Source organism: Syngnathoides biaculeatus, chromosome 18 (assembly GCF_019802595.1).
Source record: "Syngnathoides biaculeatus isolate LvHL_M chromosome 18, ASM1980259v1, whole genome shotgun sequence".
Taxonomy (NCBI): Eukaryota; Metazoa; Chordata; class Actinopteri; order Syngnathiformes; family Syngnathidae; genus Syngnathoides; species Syngnathoides biaculeatus.
In genome coordinates, this window is record NC_084657.1 from 1,988,943 (window position 1) to 2,008,539 (window position 19,597).

General features: G+C 40.9%; 1 protein-coding gene across 4 annotated transcripts in view; it reads right to left on the reverse strand.

Moving 5' to 3' along the window:
• Nucleotides 1–19,146, reverse strand: part of usp25 (ubiquitin specific peptidase 25) — a 49,050-nt gene extending 29,904 nt beyond the window's left edge. For all 4 annotated transcript variants that reach the window (XM_061803492.1, XM_061803493.1, XM_061803495.1 and 1 more), the window contains exons 1-7: nucleotides 18,887–19,146; nucleotides 13,314–13,391; nucleotides 11,850–11,994; nucleotides 8,397–8,520; nucleotides 7,119–7,281; nucleotides 3,594–3,680; nucleotides 1,715–1,852 (exon numbers count right to left, since the gene is read on the reverse strand). In XM_061803492.1, coding sequence (XP_061659476.1) covers nucleotides 1,715–1,852; nucleotides 3,594–3,680; nucleotides 7,119–7,281; nucleotides 8,397–8,520; nucleotides 11,850–11,994; nucleotides 13,314–13,391; nucleotides 18,887–18,928 — 777 coding nt within the window. In that variant the 5' untranslated portion in view covers nucleotides 18,929–19,146. The remainder of the gene's footprint in view (nucleotides 1–1,714; nucleotides 1,853–3,593; nucleotides 3,681–7,118; nucleotides 7,282–8,396; nucleotides 8,521–11,849; nucleotides 11,995–13,313; nucleotides 13,392–18,886) is intronic.
• Nucleotides 19,147–19,597: the final 451 nt, after the last annotated feature.

The window sequence follows — 19,597 nt, forward strand, 5'->3', positions numbered from 1 at the left end:
CTGTGCCAAGGTGGAATTTTAACTTTAGACACCAACTCATCCGGTACTTTTTTTTTTTTTTTAACTCAAAAAAAGAGAAAATCCCATTCAGTTTCCACTTTTTCTTCAATTATTTACATACCCCGAGATTCATTAAAGCAACAGCGCTTCTTTTATTTTTTTTTTTTACTTTTTCCATTATTATCGAGACTAAAACATAAGCAGCATGTCTAACTCTCTTTGCTCTACGTTGCTCAGACTGTGTTGCTAACTAAAGCACTTGTGGGTGGACGGTGTTTGTAATTATGAGTGTACCCCTTTAAGAGCCGGAGGAGGGCGGTGTCAGGTAAACAAGGAAGTAGAAGTAGGCTGAACAACAGACCTTGTGCTCCCACGTTTAAAAAAAAAAAAAAGACATCACGCTGTGGTTCACTGCGCTGGATCGGTTTTCATGTGCGCTGAGAGTGTGCGACAAGTGCGCGCATTGGTCAAGACTACACAAAATGAGTGTCATATTTCAATATCTATGTATTTCTACTAGTAACAAATTTTACCTGTGTGATTTTTCATGCTCGACTGTGCAGATTTGCGAGTGCAATGGCGCGCGTCCATCAAATCACAGTGACTGCGACTTATTTGTGGGTTTTCTTGATCCCAGAACAATCACATTCTCATTTGGGGGCTTCCCAACAACCAGGTCGCAAAAGGCTCCTGTGGCCTGTGCGGTTTGGGTTTGCATTGAACTTAATTTAATGTAGTTTAAACACAAGAGGCTGATGTTGCTCAATACTGCCACCTATCGGACCTAAAAATGGTCATTTTTAGAGTTTTCAAGTTAAGGTATTTTCTTTACATTTTAATATCCATCCATCCATTTACTGAACTGCTTATCATTACAAGGGTCGCGGGAGTGTTGGAGCCAATCCCAGCTGTCATTAGGCAGGAGGTGGGGTACACCCTAAACTGGTTGGCAGCCAATCGCAGGGCACATGGAGACAGACAACAGTCGCACTCACAATTACACCTAGGAGCAATATAGAGTGTCCAATTAATGTTGCATGTTTTTTGGGATGTGGGAGGAAACCGGAATGCCTGGAGAAAACCCAAACAGACATGGGGAGAACATGCAAACGCCACACAGACGGGGCCCGGGATTGAACCCTGGACCTCCGAACTGTGAGGCCAATGCTTTACAGCTGCTCCACCATGCCGCCGCAAGATGACCAATGCTAGCGGCCAGGTAGAAGTGACTTGAATAAAGGAGGGGTAAAAGGAAAATAAAGTAATAATTAAATTAATTAAAAATGAATAATACAAATAAAATAGAACATGGATTAAAAAGCAAAAAGTCATGAAATATAGCAGTCAATTAATTGGCTCAATTGTGAGCTCTAAATGGCTCTTCGGTGTGATTGTGAGTGCGACTGTTGTCTATCACGATGTGTTCTGCAATTGGCTGGCAACCAATTCAGGGTGCACCCCGCTTCCTTCCTGTTAATAGATGGGATAGGCTCCAGTACTCCCACGTCCCCCTTGTGGATAAGCGGCTCAGAAGATGAAGGAATGGCGTGTGAGTGATGGCTTCCCCTTTTGCCAATGACCATCTTTTTATTTTAACTCACTATGGGACACATTGCATGAAATGTGTTTGTATAAATACAAAAATTGATTCATTGCCTCTTGTAGAAATGAGATTTTATTGTGTTAAGTCAAGTGTTACATACATATGGCTTACCTGTTGTGATTCACTAGACTTAAAAGCATCTTTCAGAATTTCAACTGCCCGCGATGGATCCACATATTTTCTCTTGGACCCAACCATGAGGGAGAAGAGATTCCTCAGCTCTTGCATGAAGGGAAGGTTCCTGTGTTCCTTGTGAGAGCAATATGAAAAAAGAATTTAGGGCAGGGGTGGGCAATTAATTTTTCAAAGAGGCCATGTGAGAATCTGAAATGCTAGTCGAGGTCAAAGGAAACATAATAGCTTGAATTCTGTTTCACATTACAGCAATTTGAAGAATTTAAGTAAAGCAGTAAATTTACTGACAGATCAGCATTGCTAAAACACGTTTTTTTTAATTTCATGTCATACAAGTCAGATTTTTTTCTTTTTTGTTTTTTTTTGTTCATTATATATATTTTTTCTTTTACAGGATTTTTTTTTTTTTGCATTTACAGTCTCTCAACCAGGACCCATTTTTTTACCTAAACTGATAATTGCTATTGCGCTAAAGCTAATCAAGAATGCTAACCATTTAGCAAAGGTTGATATTGTTGTCAAAACCAACCCCCAGAAATGGGAAAATCAGAAAAATGAATGTTAGCAGAAAAACAAATTCTGAGCTGACTTGTCAAAGTATCGATGGGATAATAATTTCGAAAAAGATTTGATCATGACAGCACTATTCTTGTATTTAAAAAAAAAAAAACATGTTGCTGGTTGGTCGGGAGTATGGGGTACCGAACCCCCTGATACAAGCTGTTCGGTTCCTGTACGACCGCTGTCAGAGTTTGGTCCGCATTGGCGGCAATAAGTCTGACTCGTTTCCGGTGAGAGTTGGACTACGCCATGGCTGCCCTTTGTCACCGATATAGTTCGGTTTGATGGCCTCAACATCGCATGACTGCTTTTGCAGATGATGTGGTTCTGTTCGCTTCATCAAGTCGTGATCTCCAGCTCTCACTGGAGCGATTCACAGCAGAGTGTGAAGCGGCTGGGATGAGAATCAACACCTCCAAATCTGAGAGTATGGTCCTCAGTTGGAAAAGGTTGGAGTGCCCTCTCCAGGTCAGGGATGAGATCCTTCCCCAAGTGGAGGATTTCAAGTATCTTGGGGGTCTTGTTCACGACAGATTGGTGCAGCGTCTGCAGTGATGCGGATTTTGTATCGGTCCATTGTGGTAAAGAGGGCGCTAAGTCGAAAGATGAAGCTCTCAATTTACCAGTTTATCTACGTTCATACCCTCACCTATAAGCATGAGCTGTGGGTTGTGATTGAAACAAAAAGATCCGGGATAGAAGCGGCCAAAATGAGTTTCCTCCGCAGCGTGTCCGGGCTGTCCCTTAGAGAGAGGGTGAGAAGCTCGGTCATCCGGGAGGGGCTCAGTATTGAGCCACTACTGCTCCGTACTGAGAGGAGCCAGATAAGGTGGCTGGGGCATCTGATTCGGACGCCTCCTGAACGCCTCCCTGGTGAGGTGTCCCGGGCATGTCCCACCGGAAAGAGACCCCGAGGACGACCTAGGAAACGTTGGAGAGACTATGTCTCTCGGCTAGAGAACGCTTCGGGATCCCTCCGGAAGAGCTGGAGGAAGTGGCTGGGGAAAGAGAAGTCTGGGCATCCCTGCTCAAGTTACTTCTCCCGCGACCTGACCCGGAAAAGCGGTAGATAATGGATGGATGGATGGATGGATGGATGGATGGATGGATGGGTGTTGGTATTTGAACTTTGCACAGGCGCATTGAAGTGGTCGCCTCCCTCATTCTCCCCAACAAGGAGTGTTTTTGACCTGATTTGTGGAAGTAGTTGGCACATATACCGGATTGGGCATCATGCCCTGCAGTGTGAACATAGTCATAGTCTGCACTGTCTCAGGAGCGGTAGACCTCTTACCTTCTGGTTGTGAGGCAGATCACGGACCCTGGCTGGTGGAGAGTAGTTGAGCACTAGCCTCTGGAACTCCAGCAAGTTAAAAAGAGACTGAAGTTTGGAAATGTAATGGAAATACATTAGTCATTTACACCCTGGAAAAAGTAAGTACAGTGAACTCTAAAAATCTGCAAAAATAATCTGATTGCATTTTCAAATATAAATACAAGAAATTCCAATTTTGATGATGTTATGTTGGAATTGCACTTCATCAATTCATTAATCATTCATTCTTAAAAGGATGAGGAATAGAAAAAAAAAGTATGAACATTTCGTATCTTGACCATTGTCATTCTTATCATCATGAAAACTATCAAAATTATCAGTATAATCTACTGAAGGGAATGTCCACAAAAATGAAATTTGATACCTGCACCAGAAGCACAGGACCTTTGAACAAATTTCCAAATTGCACAGCCTTAAGAGTGTGTACATCATGAATGCTGGGTCTTGTTGATTTTATGAGAATCTACTTTACCTACTGGTAACACGTTTCACATGTAGCAATAAAAAATATACGAAGAATGAAGATGAAGCTGGTTAGTCACATTGGACTGCTAATGTTTTGAACACTACTGTATAATCAATGGGACTTTAACCTTTTGAACAGAATTATGGAAGTAAACTTTTGAATTGATATTCTATTTTTTTGGAACGGGTCTGTGTTTAACAGAGGTAGGAGTATTAAAATGTTTTATTTCATTTGGGCTATCAATCTATTTTCTATTCCACTTATCACAGGTGGGCTGGAGCCTATCCCAGGTGGCTAGGCCAACCACACCCAAACCTGATTACAACCATACTTGAATCAAATGAATCAAGAAATCACTTGGAATCAGTCAGAGAACGTGAAGTAAGCTACAAAAGCTCAATTACCAATGCATCCTGCCACGATCAAAAGAAATTCATAAAACGGGGAAAAAAAAATGTTTGCAATCTATCAGTGTGGAAAAGGTTACAAAGTCATTGGGTTTCGGGCTCTAGTGACACTTTCAGAGTCATTATCCACAAATGGAAAAAACAGGGAACAGTGGGAAACATTCCCAGGAGTTGACAAACAAAAATTTTACTCCAAGAGTGCGACAAAGATTCATCCAGGTAAGGGGAGGGGCGGTGACTTTAGATAATTGGGCAAAACAAATGTTATTTTGACAAGGGAGCATGCACATGTGTGAGTGTGTGTGTGTGTGTCACAAAAGAACCTCACACAACATCTAAAGACCTGTCAGCCTCGCCTGCCTCAGTTAAGGTCAGTGTTCATGACGCTACCATGAAAAAGACATTGGCCAAAAATGGCATCCATGGGAGATATCCCAGGCAAAAAGCCCCTGCTGTCAGCAAAGAATACAAAGGCTTGTTTCACATTTGCCAAAAAACATAGTGATGATCCTTAAGACGTTTGGAGAAACATTCTGTGTACTGATGAGTCAAAAATTGTTGTTATTGGGAGGTGTGCGAACCGTTACATCTAGCGTAAAATTGGCCCGACGTGATAAAAACAACATTATACCAACAGTGAAGCATGGTGATGGCAGTGTGATGGTCTGGGGCTGCTTTGCTGCCTCAGGACCAGGAGAAATTGCTGTTTTTGATGGAACAATGAGTTGTGTTGTGTACCAGAAAATCCTGAATGAGAACGTCCGGGCATCAAGTCCACCACTGAATGGCTCAAAAAAAGCTAAATTAAGGTTTTGGAGTGGCTGAGTCAAAGTCTTGATTTAAATCCAATTGAGATCCTGTGGTGTGACCTAAAACGGACAGATCATCACAGAAAACCCTCCAATATGGTGGAGTGGAAACAATTCTGCATCCAGAGCGATGTAAAACACTCATCACCAACTATCACAAATGCTTGATTTCATTTATTGTTGCCAAAGGTGGCACAACCCAAGGGGCCAATCGCATTTTCAGATGGTCAGAAAGGTTTGGATTTTTATTTATTTATTTTTTTTTTTTTTTTTTTGCTATTTAGCTAGTGCTTTTGTCGATTATCTCTGGATACTCTGACTTCCTCCCATATTCCAAAAATGAGCATGTTTGATTAAATAAATTGAAAAAATTAAATTAGATAATAGATCAAATAAATCTAGATTCAGTATAAGTGTGAATGTAAGTGTGAATGCTTGTTTGACTCAGTTGAAGTCAGAAGTTTACGTACGCTGTGCTAAAACACACATTTCATTCTTTTGTCTCACTGTCTGAAATCAAATCAGACTAAACTGTGGCATTTAACAAAATTAAATAATTTTGGTAATCCTGAATAATTTGAAACTTGAGAGGTTCAGTTTGATTTGACAGTGAGACAAAAAATAAAATGTGTTTTTGCGCAGTGTATGTAAACTTCTGGGTTCAACTGTATGTGTAGTCTGATTGGTTGGCTACCAAGGGTGTCTTGAACATTTTCAATTGAATTTTGGTCCTATGTCGAGAGCTCAACAACTGAAAGGGTGTGCACACAAATGAAAATAAAACTGCGTGCCAGACATGGCAAGGGAATGATAAATAGATTTCAATGGGGTAGAACAGTCGACTGCCTACAATATAAGTAAATGGCAAAATATATCAAGCAATATTATCGCTGAAAGTAATAACGCTGTTTTCTCAGTTCATATAACCATTTCAGAGATTTCAGATCATGTTACGGAAGAAGAATGTTGTTTACTGCACTTCTTATTCTAAAAGCAACAAGCTCAAGTTCATTCAATGCCTTCTTCTAAAATGGTGGGGAGTCACATTACAGAGCAGCTTGGCAACATGTGATAAGAGTGTCCAGTGCTCAGCTGGCATATTTCAGGTCTGGTCAAATTGTTTCATTAGGTCAATTACATTACATACTTATATTTGTATTGGCTGAGAAAACATTTTCCTTCATAACATGTTAAATAAATACGTAAACAAATAATCATAATGGAGGCGGCACGGTGGATTAGCTGGAAAGCGTTGGCCTCACGGTTCTGAGGTCCCGGCCCCGCCTGTGTGGAGTTTGCATGTTTTGATTTGTGATTGTGAGTGCGGCTGTTTGTCTCTATGTGCCCTGCGATTGGCTGGCAACCAGTTCAGGATGTACCCTGCCTCCTGCCCATTGACAGCTGGGATAGGCTCCAGCACTCACGTGACCCTTTTGATAAGTGGCTAAGAAAATGGATGGATAATAATAATGCCACAGTGAGAGACTGCCACACAGTTCTGAGGAGCGGGGTTTTAATCCCGCTGCCACCTGTGTGGAGTTTGCATCTACTCCCTGTGCCTGAGTTGAGTTCAGTTCACTTTTCTATGACACCACTTTTTATTTGAGCGAAAAAAAAAATGTGTTCTACATTTCTACACTCTATAAAATGATATCTTAAACCTGCAAACTCCTTAAGTTGGTTGAATATTATTTATATAGAATTAGGCTTTGGGGGTTGTTGGGGGGGGGGGGGTGAAAATTGGGAAAAAACATTTTTGACAAGAAAGCATGCACCTGCATGTGTGTTTGGGTGTGCCCACCTGAATGACGGCACTGAACCAGCAGGTATTGCCAACATTTTTCAAGCCTACAGGGCAGTTATCTATCCTCTTCCTGTCATGTGGGTTGGGTGAATCACTCCATACTTCTGTGTGGGTGCGCTTCAGACTTGCTTTGTTCTCTGCTATGCTGGCCTCCAAAACTCTATGGACATAGGATTGATACAAACAAAGCTTAAAGGGCTACTGACACATAAAGCACAATTTTTAGTAAGTTTTTGATGAAAAATCTCCCGCTACAAAAATCCTCTCAAGGCATTAATTTGGGAGAAGAAGCATGAAGTGACGTTTTTTCAAGAAGCCCGCGCTGCCGGTTTCATGTGTTTGTACCCGTTTTACTGGTGCAAAAGTAGCTGTTTTTTCCTGAGTGTTACCCAAAATGCTGTCTCGTTGTATTGCTGGATATTGCTCGAACACTCGGGAGGATGGATTCACTCTACACACTTTTCCAAAAGACCCACTTCGTCAAGAAAAAACGATTGCACAGGCACAAAGGACGAGAGCTTCGTGGGTTCCAAATGACAGGTAGGTGTGTATCGAGGTATTTAAAAAAAAGAAGAAAAAAAAATGAATAGTTTGGGGGGACGACATAATCCTTCTTTCAGCGAGCGACGAGTGGTTCATCGCGACTAGCATTGTCGTCGCTCGCGGCTAAGTACGCTACATACTGTCATACATACTGTCGGGTAGTCTGTTGTTAGTTAGAAGTAATCTGCATATCATCTGAATATGGCTATAAACGATAGGGTAATATTGCCCTGGTAACGTCACTCGATTGTGAGATGTTCTCTTCTTCGAAAAGACCTTCCGTGTCAGAAGGGCCATTGGAAAAATCCGAAAATCTCTGTTGTTCGTCTCTCATAGCAGGTGGCACAGCGTCTTCTCAATGGCAACTGTCCCAGTTTGACAGCTGTAAATAACGTAGCAGGCAATATAACTACCATTTGGATGTGGAGTGAGACTTCCGCAACTTTACGCATGAATGACACGCTCTGCGCTCACATTTATTTTTTCGTATAGACATTGAAGTGAAGAATGATATATGTAATTTTCATAACTATTTTATAGTGTATATAGGCATGTCAGTGGCACTTTAACATAATACAACAGACCCTTATAACTGGTCATATGAATTTGCCCTCTATGGTCTGCTAGTTTTTTTTTTTTTTTTTTTTTTAATCATATTAATGGTTCTCATAACTCAACGTTCAAATATTGGTTAATATGCCTATGGTAAACGAATGCTGTTGTGGCTCCTACCTGCTGATGGCCTGCTCCTCATCAGTGATCCCGGTCTCCCTGAATGCTCGGTTGGACTCCGCCAGGCTGAGGGCAATTGCTCTCTGAAGGTCATCTTTATCATCTCCAGTCAAGTCAATGACATCTAAACCAAAACAAAAGAAAAATGTGGATATATTTAATGCATGAAGAGTTTATATGCAGTCATGTGCGATGTGAAAAAACTATCATGATATACAGTTGGAGCCAGAAGTTTACATACTGTGCAAAAAGACATTTAATTTTTTTGTCTGACTGACGTGAAATCAGACTACCGTTTCATAGTTTGGCCAGGGGTGCGACTTATTCTCTACAGCAACTTATATGTGAAATTAATACTACATTATTATATCCATCCATCCATCCATCCATCTTTCGAGTCGCTTATCAGTTATTTTTCCCACTGACAACCGTAAGAGGGCGTTCTTGGCCCGTGTATCTGTACCTACTACTTCTGAAAATTCAGTATTTCAACATTACCTTTTGACTAATAACAACTGAGAAGGACTCAACAAAAATGTAATTGAAGAGAAAATCATAATCTGCAGATTACTTTAAATAAAATTGTTATGATGTTGCTAACCAATGATGACAAAAGTACTTCTTACCATGAATGTGACTTGCGGTGCTTCATACGTCTTTACATTAAGCTTCATGCAGGCATTGTGACTTCCGTCTGTTTATCGTGAATGTAATTCAATTTGATTTGATTTGCCAACATGATGGTGCGATGGTGAACGGTTCTTACCGACAAAGGAATATCTTTTATTGGTTTGATCATCTTGTTTTTATGCGAAGTTGGCAAAATGTTTATTGGCAACGTTGAAGACAAATGCTTTGGCATACTCCCCATCTGTTAATGTAGACACACAGCAGAACCCTCCCTCTCCAGAGAGGCTGACCATTCTTGTTGAAAACATCAGTACTCCTCATATTTTTTTTCTTTGAGCGACCTTTGTCAAAAGCCTTTCCATAATTACGTAGTTGTTCCGACAAGATCGACGTTTGATCCGAAGCCCGTGGACTACGGCAACCTCACTAGGACAAACTGTCTCTGCATCATTTGCGTTGCCCGCGCGACAGAAATCACGCGTACAGTATGTCGTTATGAGGGCTCCGTGAGCCATTATGCAACCACCAAAAGAGCCAGGTATGGCTTGCGATCCAGAGGTTCCCAACCCCTGCTGGGGGAGCTGTGGATGACGGATGTACCGAACAGCTTCCGGGTGAATCCGCAATGCAACCTTACGGGAAGTCATTGGATGGCTCGACAAAGTATGGGCTTCCGTGACAAACAAAACCATCCTGTAAAGATTCAGAAAGGCTGGAATAGGCTAGTTGTAACTGCAACTGACGAGTCGGACGTAAGTGACATAGAAGAGGAAGCGGCGCGTCATTTACCTCTGGAGTTGACGGACTTGTTCAGAAGTGACGTCGAGGATGAAGATTTCATTGGATTTTAGTTACCGGGTATTTAGAGTGACACGGGTGGTTTTCGTAAACTTTTTTCTGCCATAGTTATCGGAATAACTCTTAATATGTTATGTTAACATACCAGGCACGTTTTCACTTGTGTCGTGTAATGTAAGCATACGGTTCAGCCTGTTGTTGCCGCTATTCTTTTTTTATTTTAAATTGTTTGTCATTTAAATTTTAAATGACATATGTGTTCTTGGTGTTGGATTTTATCAAATAAATTTCCCCCAAAAATGCGACTGATACAAGTTTTTTTTTCCCTCATTTTTCATGGATTTTACAGCTGGTGCGATTTGTACTCCGGGGCAATGTATGGTCCGGAAAATACAGTACACCTCTCCTGTTTCAGGTTAGTCAAGATCACCACAATTATTTAAATTTGTTAAATGCCACAATAATGACAGAGAGAATTTCTGGGATAATTTTGTATTTATTTCTTCGAGGTAAAAAAATTTACATACGGAAAAAGTACTGTCTTTAAAGAGCATGGGGAAGCCCAGATGATGAAGTAATGGCTTTGGAAGCACCTGATAGGTTAACTGACAACATGTGAGTTCATCGATGGCAACCCTGGGGACGTATTTAAGGCCACACGTCAAACTCTCTGCTTCCTTGTTTGAAATCATGATAAAAGTCAAAAGAAATCGCCCAAGAAAGCCGAGAAAAAAATCGCGGAGGTCCACAAGTCTGGCTCATCCTTGGGTGCAATTTTTCAGCGAATTGAAAGTGCCATGTTAATCTGTTCAAACAATTATACACAAGTCTAATGGGAATGTCTAGCCATCACACTACTCAGGAAGGAGACAGGCTCTGTGTCCCAGAGGTGAACGTGTTTTGCTCCGAAATGTGTGGATAAACCCCAGAAGCAAAGCTCCACATCTTGTAAAGAAACTGTGGATACAGCTGGTAAGAAAGTGTCATTATCCACAGTGATAGGAGTCCTGACTGAAAGGCCACTCACAGAGAATGAAGTCATTACTTATAAAGAAACCTAAAAAAGACAGATTACAGTTTGCAAAAAGACACCAAGACAAAGAGCTTAACTTCTGGAGACTTGTCCTGTGGTCTGATGAAACTAAAGTGTATCTGTTTAGGCATAATGACCAATGTTACATCTGGAGGAAAAAGGCAGAAACTTGAAGCCCTGAGAACACCATACCAACTGTGAAGGATGGAGGTGGCACCATCATATTGTGGGGCCATTTTGCTGCAGTGGGAACTGGAGCTCTTCATAAAATAGATGTCGTCATATAAGAAGATTACATGGACATATTAATCTGAACGCATCAGCCAGAAAGCTAAAATTTGGGCGCAAATGGTTCTTCCAAATGGACAATGACCCTAAGCATATTGGCAAAATGGTTAAAAAGTGGTTTGAGGATAACAAAGTCAATGTCTTGGAGTGGCAATCACAAAGCCCTGATCTAAATCCTATCAAAAATTTGGGGGAAGATCTGAAAAGGCATGTCAGGGCACGGCAACCAACAAACCTGACTCTGCTACACCAGTTCTTTCAGGAGGAATGGGCCAGGATTCCAGTACTGTCAGAAAGTTTGTGGAAGGTTACCCAAATAGTTTGACTCAAGTTATGCAGTGCAAAGGAAAGAGTACTTGATACTAAAGAAATGTGTCAACATTTGACCTTGAAGAAATTAAGATCAAATTCTCTAAGAAGTTATTTCATTATTTTGGCATTTACCAAAATTAAATAATTTTGGTGATCCTGAAGTACCTGTAACAAGAGAGACTTAGTCTGATTTGACTTCAGAGAATGAGGGAAAACAAATATGAAATGTGTGTTTTTGCTCAGTATATGTAAACTTCTGGCTTCAACTGATTTTAAATCCCAATAACGTAACCCATTCCCCGGACATCAAAATACAAAAACCATTAGTGGCTTGACCGTTCCCTTTGGTTTGTTTGTTTGTTTACAGTTTTAGTGAACTTGGAGATGCTTACTTGAGTCTGCTTGGCTGCCCACGCTGATATATCTGTCACTGGACACCTGAGAAGTCTGGTAGTAGGTAGTCTCATCTTGCTGAGGAACTTTGGCATTCTTCTCTGTCAGAAAGGCCACAGCTTCAGCCAGGTCTCCATTGCTCACCTGCAATTTGCCATGCAATTTCATGACTAACTGCACAAAGTCAACATTCTGAACAGATTCACTTCTGTTTTATTCACGTCTCCTGGAGAAGACCTAAGGAAAAACCTTACATTATCAGGTTCAAATTCCTGGTTTAATTTAAAAGCTCGACGACTTCATAACACTGATCCTCGCCCCACTTTTGGGTCACTGATATAATTTGAAAAGTCTAACACGGCTGAAATAAGTATTTAACGTGTCACAATTTGTCCTCACTAAATTTATTTACAAAGGTCACAGATGTTGTGAAGAACCGGGTAATCCATACATACAAAGAAATTGAACAAACAAGTTCATAAATTAAGTTGTGCATGATAAAAAGGCTTTACACGATCAGGATTTTTGGGGTTGACCGCCGACCAAGTTTAAAAAAAAAAAAATTATAACCGATCTGATCAGAAGATGGAACAATGTGTCTATTTACATGACCTGTTCATTTTTTGTATATACTTGTTTACTGCATACTGTCACTTCAAAATTGTTCTCTAGCATTTTAGACAAAAGTTAAAACATTGATGACCTCGAGAGGTATTCAAGGATTGGCCACTGACATACGCTTACGTCAAATCAACATTACAACACATCTAATGGGTGTTAACTGACTGTCATTTATTCCCTTTAACAAATAGTGTTAATGAGATGCTAAGTCTAACTTTCTCACTGCCCAAGCTATATGGAGGGGTGTTGTCCAGTGTTTGTGTCCATTTTGACCATATTACTTACTGCAAATAACAGAACGCCAAACAGCCAGCAGATCAATGAGGTCTTAAATTAAAATAACTTTAAACTACATACTGGATGTACTGCAAAGCATGCTGGGGGCAGGACTAAAGATGTGAATAGCATTTAATCAGAATGTTTTGGGTCACTTATTTCTCCAGTCATTGTTTTATTATTAGCTAGTTATGCTATTCTGTTTATGATGGTGTGATAATTTTAGTTTGATATGACACCGTGAGTGTGAACAATGGTCACCAATGACTTGTCTCCACTGTCATTGAGTGGTTGAATGTAAGCTTCTTCTGCTCACGGATGTAAAACTGCAAATGTTCCGTACTGCCTCGTGAGCCCCACCATGTGGTACCGTGGATGTCAACACATACACTAGTCTGCAGGTATGCATCCAGCGTATTTGGTTGACGTTAATTGAAACTGTCACTCAAAACATTTGTATTTTTTTTGGACCTTGGTGCACACAGGTGTGTCGAATCATAAGGCACCCCGTCCATTTTGGAGAAAATGTAACACGTTTGCGAAAACACGGTACATATCATATAAACCTGCAAGGCCTGTTGAAGGAGCTGAACATCTGTGGTGCCTGTGACCTCTCGTAACTGGTTTAGTAGAGTCTGCTGGTGCTGTTGAGGGGAAAAGTGCATCAATTACTAAAATGAAACTGAAACATAAGAACATTTAACTTGCTAAGGGTTCACTAATAAAATCAAAAACAGAACTGTTACAAAACAAGCAACAGATGAACAATTTCACAATTAATAACTTTGGCTTTTTAAGAAATGACTTGTTTCATTGACTTGGGAGAGCATCAAGACGACATACAGTGAGGCAAAAAAAAAAAAAAAACCTATACATTCATCCGATTGTGCAAGTTCTCTCCCTTAAAAAGGTGAGAGGCCTTTCTTTTTTTCTTTTTAATCATAGGTATACCTCACCTATGAGACAAATTGAGATTAAAAAAACAAATCAAGAAAATCAATCTGATTTTGAAATAATTTATTATGGTGGAAAATAAGAACTTGGTCGATTAAAAAAAAAAAAAAAAAAAGTTGATCCCAATAATTTATCTGTCCTTTGTTGGCAATAACAGAGGTCAAATGTTTTCATTGGGCAACACAGACTTTAAACTCCCTCTAAAGATTTTCTATGTGGTTGAGATCTGGAGACTGGCCTTGAAATGCTTCCTTCAAAGCTACTCTTTCGTTGCCCAGGCGGTATGTTTGGGATCATTGTCACGCTAAAAGACCCAGCCACGTTTTATCTTCAATGTCCTACTTGATAGGTTTTCTCCCAAAAATCTCACAATGCACAGCCCCATTCATTCTTTCCTTTACACGGATCAGTCTTCCTGGTAGATTTGCAGAAAAACAACCCCAAAGCATGATGTTTCCACCCCCATACTTCACAGTAGCTTATGTATTCTTTGTTTACAACAACACCGCATTCTAAATTGCCCCTAGGTGTGATTGTGATTGTTGTCTGGCTCCATGTGCCCTGCAATTGGCTGGCAACCAGTTCAGGGTGCACCCCGCCTCCTGCCCATTGACAGCTGGGACAGGCGCCAGCACTCCAGCGACCTTTGCGAGGATAAGCAGCTCAGAAAATAAATAAATGTATATATGTGCGTGTGTGTTTGTGCGTGTGCATATAGACACACACAGTTCCAATGAAGTTGACACGTTGTGCTAAACAAGTACAAAAAAATACAATGATTTGAAAATCATGTTCAATCTATATGAAATTGAACATATTAAACTATACTACAAAGAAAATGTTTGAAACTTTGTTTCTAGCAAATAATCATTAACTTGGAATTTCATGTCTGCAACACAAGAGAAAGAGAAAAAGAAAGAGAGAAAAGACCTGGCTTTTGAACAGACGTGTGCAGATTTTTTTTTTTTTTTTTATATATTCATCATGCTTCTTATTGCCTTCTATTGTCAAACTCTTTGGACTGCAGGGCCTTACCGTACACGCCATCTGCAAAGCCAGGCTTGAGTAATTGCAGTGAAAATAATGAGTGAGTGCACTTTGTATACAAGGCCCACAAGTCCTGAGGGAGGACGAGAGCGGCCCGGGGGTTTCACAGGTGCAGCAGGCACCACTCAAGATTGCCAAGAAAGCTTCTTCTTGCATTCACCAAGCCTGGATTCGTAAGTCCTGTATGTGAGTGTTCTCATCAGTATTGTGGATTTTTAATCGAGATGCAGTTACAAAATAAAAGGCAACGAAAAATGCCTCAGAAGATGGGACATGAAGAACACCCCAGCACAAATAACTGCCTGCAGTGTTTACTGAACACACGAAAGATGGAAGGATGTCTTAAAGTCCCGGTATGATAGTAAGATACTTTCAGAGATGTGTTTCTCCATAGTAAATACATTAACAACAGTGCCGTGAAAATGATGATTTCCTTTTTTTTTTTGTACATCTACCACATACAAAGGTTTGAAATTATCAAACCAATTTTAATAACACTCAGAGACAACCCAAGTACATACAAAAAGCATTTTTCAAATGGCAATTCATTTCCTTAAGCCACAAGAAAAATCCAAACCTTTCAGACCCTCTCTGAAAAGGTAATTGCCCCCTGAACCTAATCATGAGTTGTGCCACCCTTGACAGCAATAATTGAAATCAAGCATTTGTGATAATTGGTGATGACTCTTTCACGTCGCTCTGGAAGAATTTTGTCCCACTCTTCTTGGCGGAATTGTTTCAACTTCGCCATATTTGGGTTTTTTGAACTGCGGAAATGCAGTGCTTTGCACGAAGAGTGTATCCAATATGTCATGTAATATGTATTTTGACATTGTGATGTTAAATCCTCTCCGATTTAATAGTGTTTTGAGAAGATTTTTTAATCGACAATTACGAATTTTCAGGGGCACTGCCATTTTCGCGAGTCACATGACCTACGTGCGCGGATGTGACGTGTACCGTGCCGCAACATAGGCTCGATTTCATGGGACACCATTTATGCCCAGCGCCGATTTCACGTATTTATTCTCATCTGATGAAGAAATAGCGGTTGATCGGGAAGACAGAGGAATACTTCCATACAGGTTTGAACCTGTGGCTGTAATTAATGTTGAATATTCGGATGGTTCTTCGGGCGGAATCACGTTGAGTCCGACTACTCGGAGGCCTACGTGCGACATAAAACAACACAAAGGCCCCCAGGAGCTCCGGGCCGGCAGCCGCGGGTGGTTCTTTAGACGGGAATGACGCGGAGTCTGACAAGCGAGCTCCAGCGGCGGGCCGCGAGCCGAGCTTCCAGGCGGGTAGGCCGTTAGCCCCAGACGCCGAAGCTAGGCTAAAGTCCTTCGCCGCCACCGAAGCTCGGCTAAAGGCCTCCGCTGCCACCAAAGGTGGGCCACGAGGCGAGATTCGATGTCCAGGGAGGCCGTTAGCCGAGCTTCGGCAGCGGCCTTTAGCGGGGCTTCGGCGGTAGCGGAACCCTTTAGCTGAGGTTCAGCATCCGGGGAGGCTGTTAGCCCTAACCTAACCAACAAATTGTCAAAATAGGGTACATGTTACATGACCTATTGGGTGAACTGCAAAGCACTGGATTTCCCCTTTAAGGTCACCACAGCATCTGAATTGGATTTTTTTCCAGACTTTGACTTGGCCACTCTAAAACTTTAGTTTTTGCATGATCCAGGAGTGCTTGAGTTTGAGGGCACGAACTGATCCCTCAGGATTTTCTGATATATAGCAGATTTCAATGTTCCATCAATCACAACAAGTTGTCCTGGTCTGGAGGTAGCAAAACAGCCCCAGATCAACACATTGCCTCCACCATGCTTCAGTGTTGCCATAATGTTCTTTTTATGAAATGTTGTGCCATTTTTACGCCAGATGCAACAGGCCGCACAACTTCCAGTAAGTTCACATTTTTCCTCGTCAGTCCACAGAATGTTTCTTCAAAAGACTTGAGGATCATCAATATGTTGTGTGGCAAATGTGAGACGAGCCTTTGTATTCTTTGCTAACAGCAGGGGTTTTCCTCTGGGAACTATCCCATGGATTGTATTCTCTAAAGGAGAACATCCTGCCATCAGTTTGTGCCCTCAAACTCAAGCACTCTTGACTCATGCTACAGGACAACGATACGAAACACACCACCAGCAAGTCCACCTCTGAATGGCTCACACAAATAAATAAAAAATAAGGTTTTGGAGTGGCCACGTCAAAGTAGTTATTTAAATCCAATTGAGAAACTGTGGTGTGACGTTGTCCCTAACTGATATTAGAATTGGATTGATGATTTGAAACCTTAGTGTGTGACAGAGGAGGGAGTCAAATACTTTTCCACGGAACAATTTAAGTGTTTGTTCAAGCAACTCTTGAGTGAACAAATGTCAGTCTCCTCTTGATATTTTTTTCTACCCCAATATCACATTTTTTAGATTGTTTGACAAAAAGGAGGCCTTTACAATTATTTGTGCTGAAAATTTCAACTCCATATTCATTGTCATTTTGAAGTTCTGATTTTGTGAAACATTTGTTTCACACACTGACTGAAATATTTAGAAAAAAATTAAATTATGTATATATATATATATCCATCCCTTTTCTTAACCACTTATCGTCACATTGGTCGCGGGGAGCGCTGGAGCCTCTCCCAGGTGTAATCGGGCAGAAGGCAGGGTACACCCTGAACTGGTAGCCAGCCAATCAAAGGGCACATTGAGACAAACAGCCCTACTCAGTCACACCTTGGGGCAGTTCAGAGCGTTCAATTAATGTTGCATGTTTCTGGGATGTGGGAGGAAACCGGAATGCCCAGAGAAAGCTCACGCAGGCATAGGGAGAACATGCAAAGTCCACACAGGCAGGTCCGGAATTGAACCCGGGACCTCAGAACTGTGAGCCCAATGCTTTCCAGCTGACCCACCGTGCCGTTTTATATTATATTATATATATATATATATACACACACACACACACATACACAGGTTTTGGAATCTTTCCAATGATAGCAGCCTTTTAAAAATAGGATGAAGTTTTTTCAGTTTTGAAGAGTCACAACTTTAACATTTGTCACAGGGTAATCATACACCACTGGAATAATTTTGAAAAGATCTCAGAATGTTGGTGTTGTGTAAATCAATGAAACATTAAAATGTTGCATGTATATCCCTACCTTCAGACTATTTTCTTTTGAATTGAATCGCCAAACCACATGAAATTGAGAGATTAAATCACCTCACAGACTCATTTTGACCTGTTATGTATTAAACGATGTTTATTTTTTATGTTGTTTTAATGGCACGGGATCTTTACATTAGCACACTAGGAATTACGAACTGTATGCTTCCTATCCCCCACTACCCTAGAAAGGAGAAAAATTACAGAAAAATGGGATGGTTGGATGAATATTAACCGAAACGAATTTGAAGGTACAGACAACTGTCGTTGTTTACTTACTGTTTTGTATTTTTTTAACAGTGTCGGCAAACGCCTGTGCTTGCTCTTCAAGTCAAGTGACAAGTGACAAACAAGCTGCAAAATCTCCGCCATGTATCACAACTCGGCTATCGCTGTTAGCCATACAATGTAAACAAAGCCATCAAATACTTTGAACGTGACTAACCTGGACAGCATTAGCACGCCCAAAAAACGGAAAACATCGTTTTCAAACAAAACACCCCGCGGGCTTTTGTAACCACTCGGTAGAGCAAAATACACTAACACAAAGTGATCCGTGTTGTAAATTTCGTCAGTTAATGACACGAGAGTTTCGTGACAGACATTTGGCGATGTTTATTTGTACTGGCGCCACGGTTGGGTAACATTACTCAAGGTCAGCAAGATGAACGCTTATAATAGTTACGAAATGTTCACAAATGACTGTGACACATAGCAAAACACGAGTCTCAAGTGCTAACAACTAGCAAAACATTGCTTAGTGTGTTAGGCTACAATAACGCTAGGCCCCACGTAAACAAATTGCATTCCATTAAATAGTGAAACGTATTCCTCAGATATAATTATACTTCATAGTGATGCAAGCCACCCACAAATGCACGGCGTAGTAACACAATGAACCCAAAAAGTGCAATGCATTGCACTTACGGTAAAGTTAGCGAGCAGCAGCTAGCTTTAAGCTTACCTTTTGAGAATGCTGCTGGAGGACATTCTGCTCTACAGTCATGGCCGATTCAGGGAGAAATGTTGACCAAACAAAACGCAATACGCACGAGTTAGTTTTGATCGTGTGATTTCAATCACGGTGCGAATCCTTCGTCTGCGACATTACGGGCGCCATGGCAGAGTGAGTTGGTCAGATTGTCAGGAGCAGGCATGAAAACATTGCCGCCACCCATGATCGGGTATCGATTACTCACGTCTGTCGGTACGAAGGAACGTCACCCTGACGTATATCGCTGATTGAAATGATACATTTGAGCATTATTAGTTTTGTTTTTTGGTGCAACAAACATTTTTCTTTTCAATGTAGGTTATGTATACAGCTTGTAATTTTGTTTTGTAATAGATACATCATTTGTCCTGTTTACTTTTTACCTTGCTCTCGCGCATAAATAGACCGCAAAATCGCCGTATTATGCAGTGGATGTCAAATTATTTACACCAAGTACCACCTAATAAAATACTTATAGGTACTTAGAGCTATAGCTCTGCAAGTACAATCAGAATCATCTTTATTCGCCAAGTGTGTCTGAAACATACAAGGAATTTGTCTCTGAAAGTGGAGCCACCCTCGTGCGCCAGACAACAGGCACAATTTATCTGAGACATAAACACTTTGTGGTAATAGTCATGAAGCAGGAAAGTACAGTGGCCTGGAAATGCTAAACAATAT